Source organism: Tripterygium wilfordii, chromosome 5, assembly GCF_013401445.1.
Source record: "Tripterygium wilfordii isolate XIE 37 chromosome 5, ASM1340144v1, whole genome shotgun sequence".
Classification (NCBI taxonomy): domain Eukaryota; kingdom Viridiplantae; phylum Streptophyta; class Magnoliopsida; order Celastrales; family Celastraceae; genus Tripterygium; species Tripterygium wilfordii.
In genome coordinates, this window is record NC_052236.1 from 2,818,067 (window position 1) to 2,834,335 (window position 16,269).

Below are 16,269 nucleotides of genomic sequence, written 5' to 3' on the forward strand. Positions count from 1 at the left end.
TTCACCTAGTTGGATCTAAAGAGTGGGTATCATCAGATTCGTGTCCGTCCAGGAGACGAATGGAAAACAACATTTAAAACCAGAGAAGGCTTATACGAATGGCTCGTGATGCCTTTTGGACTATCTAACGCACCTAGTACATTCATGCGGGTAATGAATCAACTCTTTCGACCTTTTATTGGGCGATTTCTTGTGGTCTACTTCGATGATATTTTGATTTATAGTACTACCATGGACTCGCATTTAGACCATCTGAGGGAGGTACTCACTGTCCTACGGAGGGAAAAATTCTTTGCTGCATTGGGTAAGTGCTCCTTTATGACAGAATCCGTGTTATTCTTGGGCTATGTGGTTTCCAAGCAGGGCTTAGCTGTTGATGAGTCCAAGGTAGAAGCGGTGCGTAATTGGCCGACCCCAACAACAGTGCAGGAGGTGCGTAGTTTTCACGGGTTAGTTTCCTTTTATCGGCGTTTCATTCGTAATTTTAGCTCTATCACTGCACCTATTACGGATTGTCTAAAACATGGCAAATTATTGTGGACGGAAGAAGCAGCCACTGCTTTTGAAGTGATAAAGACTATGTTAACAACTGCACCGATCTTACTACTACCTGATTTTGAGATTCCTTTTGAACTTCACGTTGATGCATCGGGCGTCGGTATTGGTGCGGTACTGAGCCAACAGGGTAGACCCGTAGCCTATTTCAGTGAGAAGTTGAGTGGTCCTAAACTGAATTACAGCACTTATGACTTGGAATTTTATGCACTAGTTCGGGCTTTGAAACATTGGAGTTCCTATCTTGCTTACAATGAGTTCATTCTGTTCTCAGACCATGAAGCATTGAAGCATCTTCAGAACCAAGACAAATTATCCTCCCAACATGCCCGTTGGGCAGCTTTTACTCAGCAGTTCACCTTCTCTATTAAACATAAGTCCGGTAGTGTGAATAAAGTTGCAGACGCCCTCAGTCGCAGGACCTCTTTATTAACAACTTTGCGGATGCATGTCTTGGGTTTTGATACACTTAAAGATCTATTGTCCACTGATTCATATTTTAGTCCAATATTGAGCGGTTTACATGCTGGAACTCCTTGTGCCTTTACATTGCATGACGGTTTCTTATTCAAAGGGAACCAACTTTGTGTGCCTGATAGTAGCCTACGGCTGAAGATTATTCAAGAACTTCACAATGAAGGTCATGTCGGGCGTGACAAGACACTGAAACTGGTTGCAGAAAAATATTTTTGGCCGTCACTACGCAAAGAGGTGACCCGTTTCGTAGAGTGTTGTCGTATCTGTCAAATCTCTAAGGGAAGCGCCACTAATGCAGGCCTTTATATGCCCCTCCCTATTCCCGAAGGACCATGGTCTAGCATCAGTATGGATTTTGTCTTGGGTCTTCCTCGCACGCAACGGGGTCACGATTCTATTTTCGTGGTAGTTGACCGCTTCTCTAAGATGGCACACTTTATTGCTTGTAAGAAGACTTCTGATGCCGTTCATGTGGCTCAATTGTTCTTCCGGGAAGTTTATCGTTGCCATGGCTTACCACTCTCTATTGTGTCTGACCGTGATACGCGGTTCCTCAGTTATTTTTGGCGATGCTTATGGCGTTTATCAAACACTAAACTGGATTTTAGTAGTGCTTACCACCCTCAAACTGACGGACAAACGGAGGTTGTCAATCGTTCTTTGGGTTCTCTTTTGCGTTGCTTGGTGGGTGAACATCTTAAATTGTGGGATCAGCGGCTTTATCAAGCAGAGTTTGCCTATAATCGGTCCGTCAATCGTAGCACGGGCTTTAGCCCTTTTCAGATAATTTATGGCTATAATCCGCGTGCCCCAGTGGACCTCATTCCTATTCCCGATATGTCTCGTCCTAGTGTGAAGGCAGAGGATTTGATGGCCCAGGTTCGCCATATTCATGATACTACTGTACAACATTTGCGGGACTCTACTTCCAGGTATAAAACCGCAGCTGATAAGAAGAGGCGTGCTGTAGAATTTGCCGTGGGGGACCTTGTTTGGGCTGTCTTGACCAAAGACAGGTTCTCTCCGGGTGAGTACAACAAGCTGGTGGCTCGTAAAATTGGTCCGGTGGAGGTGCTCGCCAAGATTAATTCCAATGCTTATCGTTTGAAGCTGCCACCATCCCTCAAAACTCATGATGTCTTTAATGTTCGCCATTTAGTTCCGTATTCTGGTGCTGTCTCTGCTGGTTCCATGCCTCTATCGTCGAGGTCGACTCTTTCCCAACCCAGTGGGGATGATGCAGGTGGTGGTAGAGATGTAGTGTGTCATGGGCTTTATAGTATGGATGATATTGATGATATGGCGTTGTCTTATACGGAGGAGTTTGAGCATACGAAGCGGCGTGGCAAGTGACCCTGGACGTGGTGTTTGACAAGAAGTGTTTTGCTTTTCTACTACTTAATTATTCTATTACTTAAATTACTTTCTTTCCTTTTGAAAGACTTGGCATTTATGTCTTTTGTGGGTGCCCTTAGGGTTCTGGCGCAGACTTACTTATAGTTTACTTGAGTCATTGAAGATTATTATTGAGTTTGATATATGAAATAACGGCCGCCTAAGCGCGTGAGCTGATTTACCTATAATTCTGACTTTGTTGCATAAGTTAGGATTATAGAAGAGTTGATTCCTTGTTGTGTGTTCGATTTTCTGCGTTCCATAATCTCACGCTGCATCAGATCTGCTCAACCATGTCACGAGATCGTTCCCAGTGAATGGAAGAAAGTTCATTCTCGGCTTAGTGGCTGCTGGAAATTTTTCCTGTTTCTTCCCTGCTGGAGTCGTCTCCTCTTCTGATGATGATTCATCATCGGTTTCTGTTGAAGAACCCAACCCTGAATCTCTATTCTACTCTAGGCGGCCACGGTCTTTGGGATCAGCCATATTGCTAGGCTGATTACTGAGCCCTCGAATGATTAGTTCTTCGAGACGTGCCATTTGTTGACGGAAATCTTGTCGAACCTCTTGGAATCTTGCTTGCATCTCAGCTTTGGTGGTTTGGAGATTGGCCTCCAAAGCCTCCAGTCATTCCTTTTGTGAACCCATAAAAGGAACCTCTCAACGAGATCACCGATGATAAAACTTGATCTAAACGGGAAGTAAAGAACAAGAGTTGTTGAGAACGAATTCTCAGTTTTTTGTTGATTAATTGAATGAATACAAACTAATAGTCTCACTGGCTTATATAACCGAAATACCAATTCTAGTCCTACTCTTATTGTAATACGTAAATCAAAGGAAACTTCTCCTAAGTAACTTGCATAAAAAGTAATAACTAAAGGAAACAAATACTAGTTATTATTGGACTACTAACTTCCTTCTTCGGCCCCACCAATTGCTTCCTCTTCTTGCATGGGATCGAACTTCGCAAAGGTATGATTTGGACGTGAATTTGCATGGCCAGCCCGTGCCCGTGCCTCTTTCATCTTAAGCCTTCAAGCCTGATTATAGGCGTTCTTCAATTGCCTACCTTGATCTTCATCAGCTCCCTACAACACCCGGTCATGCGGTTACCAACACTCAAATAAGGGGTAATGTAGTTTTGATTTTTTTTGAAATGAATTTTTTTTTTTTTTTTGCAAATTTATTGAAATGTGTCACTCTTGAATTTGACTATAACCATTTAGATTAAAATCAACTCAATGGGTGGTAAAAACCATTTTTTTGGGATGGCATCTATTTCGATTTTGGAAAGAGTGATTTTATTTGCACACCACTAAAGTACTAACTTTACACAACTTTCAAATTTTTCAAATTTTTTTTTGAGGGAAAAAATTTTCATTAACAGAAAGAAGGATTACAAATCCTGACAACGATCCCTTTCAAGGAGGGATACAATTTCCAATGGATATCCACCCCGCCAAATTGTCTTTCTACCCCCATTCTTAGCCATATGAGCTAAGGAGTGCGCAATAGAATTACCAGCGCAAAGAACATGTTGACAATGAGAAACATTCAACCAACACATTAGAGATTTAACCTCCCTGACGAAGTGACCCATCCTAGATTCTGAATAATCATATGAAACCAATGCTTGAACAACAACGGTCGAGTCCAATTCAATAGCAAAATCACAATGCCCCTCCACCCGCAAACGCCATAGAGCATATTTAACAGCTAGTAACTCAGCAAAACTAGGATCAACACCCACGCTAACCCTTTCAGACAAACAAATAAGAGGCTCTCCATGACAATTCCTCATGATTGCTCCAATTCCAATCTCATTTTTCCTTTGAAAATGTGCAGCATCAACATTCAATTTATAAGTTCCCATAGCAGGCACTTGCCAATGATCATTATGCCCGGTTGAATATTCTGCATGAGATATTAGACTTTGTTTTGCACTACAATTATCTATGAATTCATCTGAACATACCCTCACTTTAGCTGCAATATCTCTCACAACCAGGCCTTGCCTTTCATGTACAATAGCATTTCTAGTGTTCCAAAGCACCCATAAGGCAGTAGCAAAAATAACCTGAGTTATGAACTGTCCAGACTTCAGCGCCGCAACCAGAGTTTTTTTTGGGTTAGGCACTCTTGGAACAATTTATTAGGCATATAGCACACGGTTTCAATTATTTAGACATATAGCACCATGTCACTATTTAGAACAACGGCTATGGTTTGTCTTTAGCGAAACCGCTATTCAAAACAACGACATACTTTCTTTTTTATTTCTTACACTATTGCCGCTATTCACATATGAGGCAATATAAATGAAATTTTTTTAATGATGTCGCTATTTAGAACAACGGCATCACTTGACAAACAACAACATCACTTGAAATGGACTCTATCCATACTTGGCAAGTCCGGTTTCACCTCTTGTACTTCCTTACTTGGTTCACCCCGAGAGAGATGAAGTCCATCATATTGGAGGTGGCACTGTGGTAGGGTTAGTTTCTTCAGATGGCAAGCTCATTGATGTGCCAGAAGCTACTGATGGGGCACCTTTTGCTGGAGCAAGGCGTGAAGCACTTGGTGGGGCAGCAGATAATGACCATGAGTAAAAGGAAAGTAACAAATCATATGCTTCAGTTCTTTTATTATTTGACAGGAATTTAAGCTATAAACCATGTAGAGTATGTCTCCTTCGAAACTACCCATGCACAGATGATAGACATGCAACCGTAAGCAACTAGGATTTGGAATCATCCATTTTATCACAACTTTTTTTATCAGCATAGATGTTTACTAAGTACATATGACATTACTGGATCTCATCACATTTGCAGAACCTTGTATACTATGATCCCTAGGTAGGCTAAAACATTAGAGTGAAGCCAAAACTAAGAAACGTACGACTCCCTAATGACTTCCTAAGATATGAGCATGTAAGAGAGCTCGAAGAAAGGATGCCATGCAAGAACAAAATTGGGAGCCCGCCATTTCAAGTGATGCCGCTGTTCCAAATAACGGCATCATTAAACAAAAAATTCATTTTTGTTGCCCCTGATGTGAATAGTGGCAATAGTGTAAGAAATAAAAAAGAAAGTATGCCGTTGTAGTACCCGGTTTTCGTCCGGCCCAAAAAAAATATATAATAATAATAAATAAATAAATAGAAAAAATTAAAAAAATACAATAATAATAACAATAATTCAAAAGCCCGTTCTGGAGCCCGTAATCTCACAAAAAATTCAAAGCCTGTTTCTTGGACCCATAAGCATGCAAAAAATCCTAAAGCCTATTTCTTGGACCATAAGCCCATAAAAATTCCAACCCAAGCCCAATATAATTAAACCCTAGAAAATATCTAAAAAATAGGACATTTAAATAAATAATAAACAAAAGAAAATCCTTAAGAGAGAAAGGTGATTCCTTTATTAGGGTTTCACAAAAATAAGGAAAAGACAAAAATGTAAGTTTGGAGGGTTTTAGAGAAGGAGAGGTAAATAGGGTTCTTGGGGGCATTTTGGGATTTTTTAAAATAAAGATAAGTTAAAAGGGAGAGGGTAGCCGAAGTTAAGGGAAAGAAAAAGAGAAAAAAAGCTTGTGAGAGGAGGGCTGCCGCACAAGAGGGTTTTGGTGTGAAAAGAAGAAAAAAAAAACAAAAAGAGAGAGAGCAAGAACAGGGGAAGGAAATCGGGAGAGAGGAAAGGAGACAAAAAAAATACAAAAGGGAGAACAATAGGGGGATTCAGCGGCACAAAAGGGAAGTCGGGGAAGAAAAGAAGAAAAACAGAAAAAAAAACCAAAGAAATCAAAGGAAGGAGAGAAGAAATCGCACAGGAGAAGAAATTGAAGGAGTTTCAGGAGTTGAAGAAATCAGAGAGGAGAAAGCAAGAAAGGGATTTCTTCTTTTGGTTCTCGAAAGGTAGCGATTTACTAGATTTCATTTCTTTCTTTGCTTGGATTTTCATCCGGTTCTATTCCATTAAAGCATACTCTATTTTCTTCACTGATTTCTTGTTTGATTGCTGTTGATCAATTGTTTGCTTGGAATCGGAATTTGTTTGTTTGTTTATTGGTTTGCTTCACCGATGTCTTGTCCGCTTGTTGGCTGGAATTTCTTTTGTTTGCTTGGGTATTAATGCCGAGATTACTCTCTGTTTCTAATGTTAGGGTTCTAATGCTTGATAGATGCATGGGTTTGGCGTCCCTTTTTGAACCATAAAGTTACATATGTTGATGCCAAGTTCAGTCTCTGTTTCTATTTCTCTTGTTTTGATGTTAAGGATAGATTTGGTTTTTTTGATATTTGTCATTCTGCATCTCTGTGGGATAATTGCTTTGAAGTTTTTTTGATTTTGGTTTACATTGCTGAATAGAATGGAGTTCCTTGTTGATTTCGGTTTCTGATTTTGATTCAGAATAGAGTTGATTTCTGAAATTCTTGTTTCAAATCATTGATGGAGCAAGTTCTAGGTGCATATGTGTATATATATATATATATGGTGTATGTATATATAGCGTGTGCGTATAGCAAGTTCTGGGTGCATATGTGTGTGTATATATATATATGGTGTATGCATATATAGCGTGTGTGCATATATGTATGCCTCTGTGTGTGTGCATATATATATGGTGTACGTGTATATGTACATATAATGTGTGTGTGTATATATGGGTATATGGGTTTAATTTGATTTGAGTTTCTATGGTATTTGAGCACCATTTTAACCCTTATCTTGTTTGATTTTTTGAATGTGGACCGGGCTCGACTTTATATGGGCCGGACTTGATTGGTCTTGGGTCGGAGAGTTCATTTGGAGATTGGACCGGGCTTGAGCAGTTAATGGGCTCCATAGGCCATATTTATATGTGTATTTTTACCTTTATGTTTTATTATTTGTATATATTTTTACTTTATTTTTGTTGGGCATGTATATCCTTGTAAATGTAAGCCATGTAATAGTATAGTGGAAAAATAATGAAAAGTAGTGTAGAGTAGTGTAATTTATATTTATGCATATTTAAATTGATTAGTATGCATGTTAGGGGTTATTAGTTTAGGATACATGTTTAGAATGTATATTAGAATTGTATGCATAGATCATTTTCCGCAAATCCGTCAATTCAACAACCACGTCTTTACCAACTTTTCACAAAAACAAATTAATGGATACTACATTAAAAGTCAATTAGGAGGAGGACTTGATGACATTCAGCTCCTGCCTATGCTTTAATTGTGCTATCCTTATTTAAGAAAATGTAAATGGTAATTTAATTTACTAGATACCTAAATTAAAGTTCATTAGGAGGAGGACTTGATGACATTCAGCTCCTGCCTAGGCTTTAATTACGTTATCTTTTCAAATTAAAGTGTCATTTGTATTTCTAAACACAATAATAAATTAATTTACTAGATACCTAAATTAAAGTTCATTAGGAGGAGGACTTGATAACATTCAGCTCCTGCCTAGGCTTTAATTATGTTATCTTTTCAAATTAAGGTATCATTTGTACTCGTAAAAATAATGGTAACTGAATTGAAGTTAATTAGAAGGAGGACTTGATGACATTCAGCTCCTGTTTATTGCTTTAATTGTGTTACCTTTTCAAATTAAAATACCATTCAAATTGGGACATACAAACAATTTTCAAGAAAAGCACATAGATCAATCTAGGTAACCTTTTAGGGAGTTGTGGGGTGCCTAACACCTTCCCCACACTCAATAGACCCCCTTACCCATTTTCTGGTTCGTAGACCATTTTTTTTTAGTGTCCAATTGCACTTAAATCAATTGGTGGCGACTCTAAATCATTTTTCATCCTTTCATCGCCGGTCCGCGTCGTGACCCCGGTTGCGACAACTGGCGACTCTGCTGGGGACGTTGGTTTTTATACCAAAGGGGTTGAGCCTGTATGATTGATTTTTGTGCTTTTCTTGTATAGTTTTATGTTAGTTCCTATTTGTATTTGTATATTAAATTTGAAGAATTTGATGGATTTGTTCAATGTTGTAGATTTCTTCATCAGATATGGGCCTTCTGAGATTTAAATGTTAGGGATATTGGTTTGTATGCCCCCCGCACACACATTCACTTATCATTGCACACACATAACCCTATACTCGGGTTACTTAGTGATTAGTGAAGGTTGACCTACCACTTTCATGGGATTCACTTCCCTGTATGGGTGGGGGAAGACACCTTCCTGGATTGACGTCCTCTTATGACATTAAGGGATGGGCTTTTGTGATCCAATGGAGCAAAAGCCACCTGATCCAGAGACCTCGTGATTAGTTAGTTAAACCACCCATATGCACCATAGATAAACCGTAGCCATGGTTCTAAACCTCCAGACATTTTTAGGCGGTATTACCCATTTTAGGAACGAAAGGGGGCATTCCTATCCCTAACTATTTATTTCACATGTTTATATTATGTTATATTCTTGTACATTTATATACCATGTATCTTTATCCCTTATTTATATATTCATATGTACTTGACACATCAATTAGATTACACTTGTATACACATTTCTTAAACCACACGTGTTCATACATTTGCCATGTATATGTTAGCCTAGGTTGTACCCATGTGCATGCTTGTTAATTATCCATACATGTCCATATATGCTTGCACACTCATTAATCATCCATACATGTACATATATACTTTTCATATACATAACTATTGCACATATAATAGATCAATTTTTTTAAATCATCTTGCTAATTGTAAGGAGTACTTAGGATTTGCACAAATAATAATCACATGCATGCACATTTTTTAAAGTAAATGACAACTAATGTCGTTTTTATAATGCATAGAAAATCATAAATAAGCATAGCGCCCAAGAAACACCATCGTCACCCCTATCAGACTCGCTTTATGACAGTTTTGTGTATGAAGGGATGTAGAACAAGATAAGTTTGGCTGATACTGGGGCAGTTTTTGGAAAACTGCCAGTTGAAAAATCGACTGATAAAACTGGGGCACTTTTGGCAAATATATGTGATCAGTTTGAGGAGTTCCAAGTTGCTGTGGTGGAAGAGGAACAGAGTTCAGCTGCTAGACCTTGCTTTGTCATCTCGCGTCCTTCAAATTTCAAATTAGGCAACTGGACCAGTCTGGAGCTCCCAGTATCTCTCAAGAACCTGCAAGAGTAATCCCGAGTGCACTACCATCGTGGGCCCAGCTCACGGCCTTCGTTTGGGTCTTTTGTAATGAGCATGCTTTACTTTGCTTTCAATAAATCTTATAGTATGGCGATTGCATGTTCAAATCTCTGTACATATTCCCTTTTCCATGAAATGAAAGTCTTTTGACAGTCATCCATATTCATGTTTCTCCATTTCCATTTAAGTTTTATTCTCCATTCTCAAAACCATTTTTATTCATTTCTTTCACAGGATTGAAAATGAGGATAACGAAGATGACGAACTTAATGAACCAGATTTTGATGCACCCATTAGCAATGTTGAATCTGACTATGAAATAGAGGAAGAAATTGAGATTTTACCCGAAATGTTAAGACAAGTCAATCAAGAGGAGAAAATAATACAGCCGCACCAAGAGATAACTGAAGTTGTTAATTTGGGAACTGAGACGGAGAAAAAGGAGGTTAAAGTAGGAGCTGCCTTCGAAGGAGAGAATAAGAAGAAATTGATAGATGTGTTGCATAGTTACCAGGATGTCTTTGCATGGTCTTATCAGGACATGCCCGGTCTTGATACAAGTATTGTTGTTCACAAGTTACCATTGATTCCAGAATGTACTCCAGTGAAACAAAAGCTAAGGAGATTAAAAGCAGATATGCTTTTGAAGATAAGAGATGAAGTGAAGAAGCAGTTCGATGCTGGTTTTTTAGCAGTGGCTAGATACCCTGAATGGGTGGCAAATATTGTACCTGTTCCCAAGAAGGATGGAAAAGTGCGGATGTGTGTCGATTATAGAGATCTCAATCGTGCAAGCCCGAAGGATAATTTTCCGCTTCCCCATATCGATGTTTTAGTGGATAATACAGCTAGACATTCAACTTTCTCTTTCATGGATGGATTTTCGGGTTACAATCAGATCAAGATGGCACCAGAGGTTCGTGAGAAAACGACTTTTATTACCCTCTGGGGAACCTTTTGCTATAAAGTCATGCCATTTGGTCTGAAGAATGCCGGTGCTACTTATCAACGAGCCATGGTCACTTTGTTTCATGACATGATGCATAGAGAAGTTGAAGTATATGTCGATGATATGATAGCAAAATCCAAAGAAGATGAAGATCATATTATGAATCTTCAGAAGTTGTTTGATCGATTAAGGAAGCATCAATTGAAGTTGAATCCAGCTAAGTGCACATTTGGGGCGACCTCGGGGAAGTTGTTAGGTTTTATTGTAAGCAGGAAAGGAATTGAGGTAGATCCTGATAAAGTGAAGGCGATCTTGGAGATGCCACCCCCTCGGACAGAAAAGGAAGTTAGGGGTTTCTTGGGAAGGTTAAATTACATTGCCAGATTCATTTCACAGTTGACAGCTACTTGTGAACCTATCTTTAAATTGTTGCGTAAGAGTAATTCTACTGAGTGGAACGAAGATTGTCAGATTGCATTCGAAAAGATCAAGCAATACTTGAAAAGTCCTCCAGTGTTGATGCCTCCTGTAGCTGGCAGACCGCTTATTCTCTATTTGATTGTCTCGGATAGTTCGATGGGATGTGTGCTTGGACAGCATGATTCATCAGGAAGGATAGAGCATGCCATTTATTACTTAAGCAAGAAGTTTACTAGTTGTGAATCAAATTATTCGATGTTGGAGAAAACTTGTTGCTCTTTGGTTTGGGCTGCACATCGGCTTAGACAATATATGCTTTATCATACGACGTGGTTGATTTCTAGGATGGATCCTATCAAATACATTTTTGAGAAACCTTCTCTTTCAGGGAGAATAGCAAAATGGCAGATGTTGTTATCAGAATATGATATTTTGTATGTTACACAAAAGGCAATCAAAGGGAGTGCAATAGCAGATTATTTGGCAGATGGAGCAATTGATGATACTCAGTCTATGGATTTGAAGTTTCCAGATATTGATGTCATGACTGTGTCGATAGAAGAGGGGAATCAGAAAGATTTGGCAAAATGGACTATGTTGTTCGATGGGGCTTCTAATATCATGGGATGTGGAATTGGTGCAGTGTTAATATCACCCGATGAGAATATTATCCCGATTACAGCTAAGTTGTATTTCAAATGTACTAACAATGTGGCTGAGTATGAAGCATGTACGATGGGAATTCAAGCTGCTATCGATATGGGGATTAGAAGGCTACAGGTCTATGGCGACTCACAGTTGGTGATTAGGCAATTGAATGATGAGTGGGAAACTAAAGATGACAAGCTCATTCCATATTACCAACATATCAAAAAGTTAGTCAAGTTTTTTGATTGGATTGAGTTTGATCATATCCCCAGGGAAGAAAATCAAATAGCATATGCTTTGGAAACTTTGGCGGTAATGTTTGATGTAGACCCAAAGGGGAAGTGCAGCTAATTAAAATTGAGAAACGAGAAGTTCGAGGTTACTGTTCAAATTTAGAGGGAGAGCCTGATGGTAAACCGTGGTATCATGATATCCAACGGTACATTGAAAAGAAAGAATATCCATTAGGGGTATCAGAGAATGATAAGCGCACCATCAAGAGATTGGCGGGATCTTTCTTCTTGAATGGAAATGTGCTTTATAAAAAGAATGATGGGGTAGTTTTCTTGCGTTGTGTCGATATGGCGGAGGCTAAACTAATTATGGAGGAAATTCATGAAGGAATATGTGGGACTCATTCCAGTGGATATGCAATGGCAAGGAAGATTATACGTGCAGGGTATTATTGGTTAACCATGGAAAGGGACTGTATAAGTTATGCAAACAGATGCCACAAGTGTCAGATTTATGCAGACAGAACACATGTTCCAGTTAATCCATTGCATGTGTTGACATCACCATGGCCTTTCTCAATGTGGGGATTAGATGTCATCGGTCCAATTGAGCCGAAGGCTTCTAATGGGCATCGGTTTATTTTGGTTGCTATTGATTATTTTACCAAATGGGTGGAGGCTACTTCGTATTCTAATGTGACAAGTAGCGTGGTTGTTCGGTTTTTGAGAAAAGAGATTGTTTGTCGATATGGAGTCCCAGAAAGAATTATCACTGATAATGGCACGAATTTCAACAGTAAAATGGTGAAAGATTTTTGTGACCAATTTAAAATTTATCACCATAATTCGACTCCTTACCGTCCGAAGATGAATGGGGCTGTCGAAGCGGCGAATAAGAATATCAAGAAGATCATTGGGAAGATGACAGAGAATTACAAAGATTGGCATGAGAAGATCCCTTTTGCTCTATATGGTTATCGGACCTCAATACGGACATCTACCGGGGAGACGCCTTTCTCCTTAGTGTATGGTATGGAAGCGGTTTTGCCTATTGAAGTGGAGATTCCATCCCTTCGAGTAGTTCTGGAGGCAGGATTGGAAGAATCAGAATGGACTCGAATGCGTTATGAGCAGTTGAATTTGATTGAAGAACGAAGACTAAGAGCAATTTGTAAAGGGCAATTGTATCAAAGAAGATTGATGAAAGCACGTAATAAGAAAGTTCGACCTCGCAGTTTCAGGGAAGGAGATTTAGTGTTGAAGATGATCTTGCCGCTTCAAAAGGATCACCGAGGGAAGTGGACACCGAATTATGAGGGACCATATGTGGTGAAGAAAGCCTTTGAAGGAGGGGCATTAATTTTGACAAGAATGGATGGAGAAGAATTGCCTAATCCGGTGAATGCAGACGCCATCAAAAAGTATTACCCATAGCAAAAAAAAAAAAAAAAAAAAAAAAAAAACTCGCTAGATTGAAAACCCGAAAGGGCGATCTAGGCAAAAATTAGAGTTAAAAAGCTCGCTAGATTGAAAACCCGAAAGGGCGGTCTAGGCAAAAATTAGAGCCATAAAAATCCCGCTGAAGTGAAAACCCCTCGTGGGCGCTTCAGGCAAAAATTAGGAAAAAAAGAAAAGTCTCTACTAAAGTGAAAACCCTTCCTGGGAGCTTCAAATAATATTGAGATCAGAAAGGTGTGGTGAAAACAACTAAGGGGAAGGAGGCAAAGGCCTTTCGAGGATTTGAGATGAATATAAGGAACTACAATGAATGACAGATAGCGAGGCTGTACACGGGTGGATTGGTTATGTTCAGGGGTACGCATGATGAGTCTGCGAAGGAGAAGATCGATATAGAAGTGGTCAGATTCAATAATTGCAAAATGGGGGCACACAAAACTGGGGCAGTTTTGTGCGGTATCAAAGTTATCTCATATCCTGTAAAAATTTCTGTTATTTCCTTTATTTCTAACCCTCTTGAATCATATATATACTTGGTCAGTCTTTCCTGTTATCTATCTATTCTAAATAAAACTCTCTGAGGTTATTCAGTTCATTTCCAAATTCTTTATTCATTGCTTGTGTTCTTCATGATTTTTATTGCTTATATATCTGGCCTTTAGAAATCTCGTGTAGTACAAGCATCGCCATACTATTGAATTTATTTGAAGGTTAAGTAAGGTAATAAAAGAATCATGACAAGTGCATTAGGACATTGTTCTTAGCAGGAACCTGTGAGATTTGGTGTTCTTGACTGTAAAGGAGCTAAAAGAAATTAAATGACGCTAAAAGGCATGGTAGAGCTGAAGAGATTTTGGTGTTCTTGACTGTAAAGGAGCTAAAAGAAATTAAATGGTGCTAAAAGGCATGGTGGAGCCTGAGAGATTGTGATGTTCTTAATTCTAAGAAAGCTAAAAGAAATTAAATGACGTTAAAAGACATAGTGGGGCCCAAGAGATTCTGGAGCCGAAAAGCTTTGGTTTGGCGTTAAAGGTATGTCGGATTTGATGGAAATAAGATGGAAGCAGCAAATCGATGGAAAGACAAGACAAAACAACAATGACAGATACAAGAATAAGTGTAACATGGTAGATTCAAGATGGGATGGAGGCAAAAGATGCAGTCTTCTCATGATGGATAATTGCAGGATGATAGGGGTGATGGTGCTTACGACAATTAACCAAAATCAAATTTTCAAAATAAGGAAAATAAAAGAAAATACGATTTTCTTCATGCATTCATACACTCATGGATATTTTCTTGCATAAATTCAAACAAACATTTGGCCAAGCCGGGAATGGCCTTGTGATCCCGTGCCCTTTATTTTTCTGCACCAACATTTGGCCAAGCCGGGAATGGCCTTGTGATCCCGTGCTCTTTATTTTTCTGCACCAACATTTGGCCAAGCCGGGAATGGCCTTGTGATCCCGTGCCCTTTATTTTTCTGCACCAACATTTGGCCAAGCCGGGAATGGCCTTGTGATCCCGTGCCCTTTATTTTTCTGCACCAACATTTGGCCAAGCCGGGAATGGCCTTGTGATCCCGTGCCCTTTATTTTCTGCACAAACATTTGGCCAAGCCGGGAATGGCCTTGTGATCCCGTGCCTTTTATTTTTTTGCACAAACATTTGGCCAAGCCGGGAATGGCCTTGTGATCCCGTGCCCTTTATTTTCTTGCACAAACATTTGGCCAAGCCGGGAATGGCCACAGTGATCCCGTGCCCCTTATTTTCTAGCACAAACAGTTGGCCAAGCCGGGAATGGCCACAGTGAGAGGAGGGCTGCCGCACAAGAGGGTTTTGGTGTGAAAAGAAGAAAAAAAAAAAACAAAAAGAGAGAGAGCAAGAACAGGGGAAGGAAATCGGGAGAGAGGAAAGGAGACAAAAAAAAAAACAAAAGGGAGAACAATAGGGGGATTCAGCGGCACAAAAGGGAAGTCGGGGAAGAAAAGAAGAAAAACAGAAAAAAAAACCAAAGAAATCAAAGGAAGGAGAGAAGAAATCGCACAGGAGAAGAAATTGAAGGAGTTTCAGGAGTTGAAGAAATCAGAGAGGAGAAAGCAAGAAAGGGATTTCTTCTTTTGGTTCTCGAAAGGTAGCGATTTACTAGATTTCATTTCTTTCTTTGCTTGGATTTTCATCCGGTTCTATTCCATTAAAGCATACTCTATTTTCTTCACTGATTTCTTGTTTGATTGCTGTTGATCAATTGTTTGCTTGGAATCGGAATTTGTTTGTTTGTTTATTGGTTTGCTTCACCGATGTCTTGTCCGCTTGTTGGCTGGAATTTCTTTTGTTTGCTTGGGTATTAATGCCGAGATTACTCTCTGTTTCTAATGTTAGGGTTCTAATGCTTGATAGATGCATGGGTTTGGCGTCCCTTTTTGAACCATAAAGTTACATATGTTGATGCCAAGTTCAGTCTCTGTTTCTATTTCTCTTGTTTTGATGTTAAGGATAGATTTGGTTTTTTTGATATTTGTCATTCTGCATCTCTGTGGGATAATTGCTTTGAAGTTTTTTTGATTTTGGTTTACATTGCTGAATAGAATGGAGTTCCTTGTTGATTTCGGTTTCTGATTTTGATTCAGAATAGAGTTGATTTCTGAAATTCTTGTTTCAAATCATTGATGGAGCAAGTTCTAGGTGCATATGTGTATATATATATATATATGGTGTATGTATATATAGCGTGTGCGTATAGCAAGTTCTGGGTGCATATGTGTGTGTATATATATATATGGTGTATGCATATATAGCGTGTGTGCATATATGTATGCCTCTGTGTGTGTGCATATATATATGGTGTACGTGTATATGTACATATAATGTGTGTGTGTATATATGGGTATATGGGTTTAATTTGATTTGAGTTTCTATGGTATTTGAGCACCATTTTAACCCTTATCTTGTTTGATTTT

General features: G+C 39.1%; 1 protein-coding gene and 1 pseudogene across 1 annotated transcript; one reads left to right on the top strand and one right to left on the bottom strand.

Annotated features, from left to right (window-relative positions):
* Positions 1-3,464: 3,464 nt before the first annotated feature.
* On the bottom strand, positions 3,465-4,693 carry LOC119998535. Its single transcript, XM_038845888.1, has 3 exons — positions 4,689-4,693; positions 3,866-4,568; positions 3,465-3,518 (listed from the first exon to the last, which is right to left on the bottom strand). Exons 1-3 carry the CDS (start codon positions 4,691-4,693, stop codon positions 3,465-3,467), a joined length of 762 nt encoding a protein of 253 aa, XP_038701816.1.
* Positions 4,694-10,361: 5,668 nt separating this feature from the next.
* On the top strand, positions 10,362-15,897 carry LOC119998536 (annotated as a pseudogene).
* Positions 15,898-16,269: the final 372 nt, after the last annotated feature.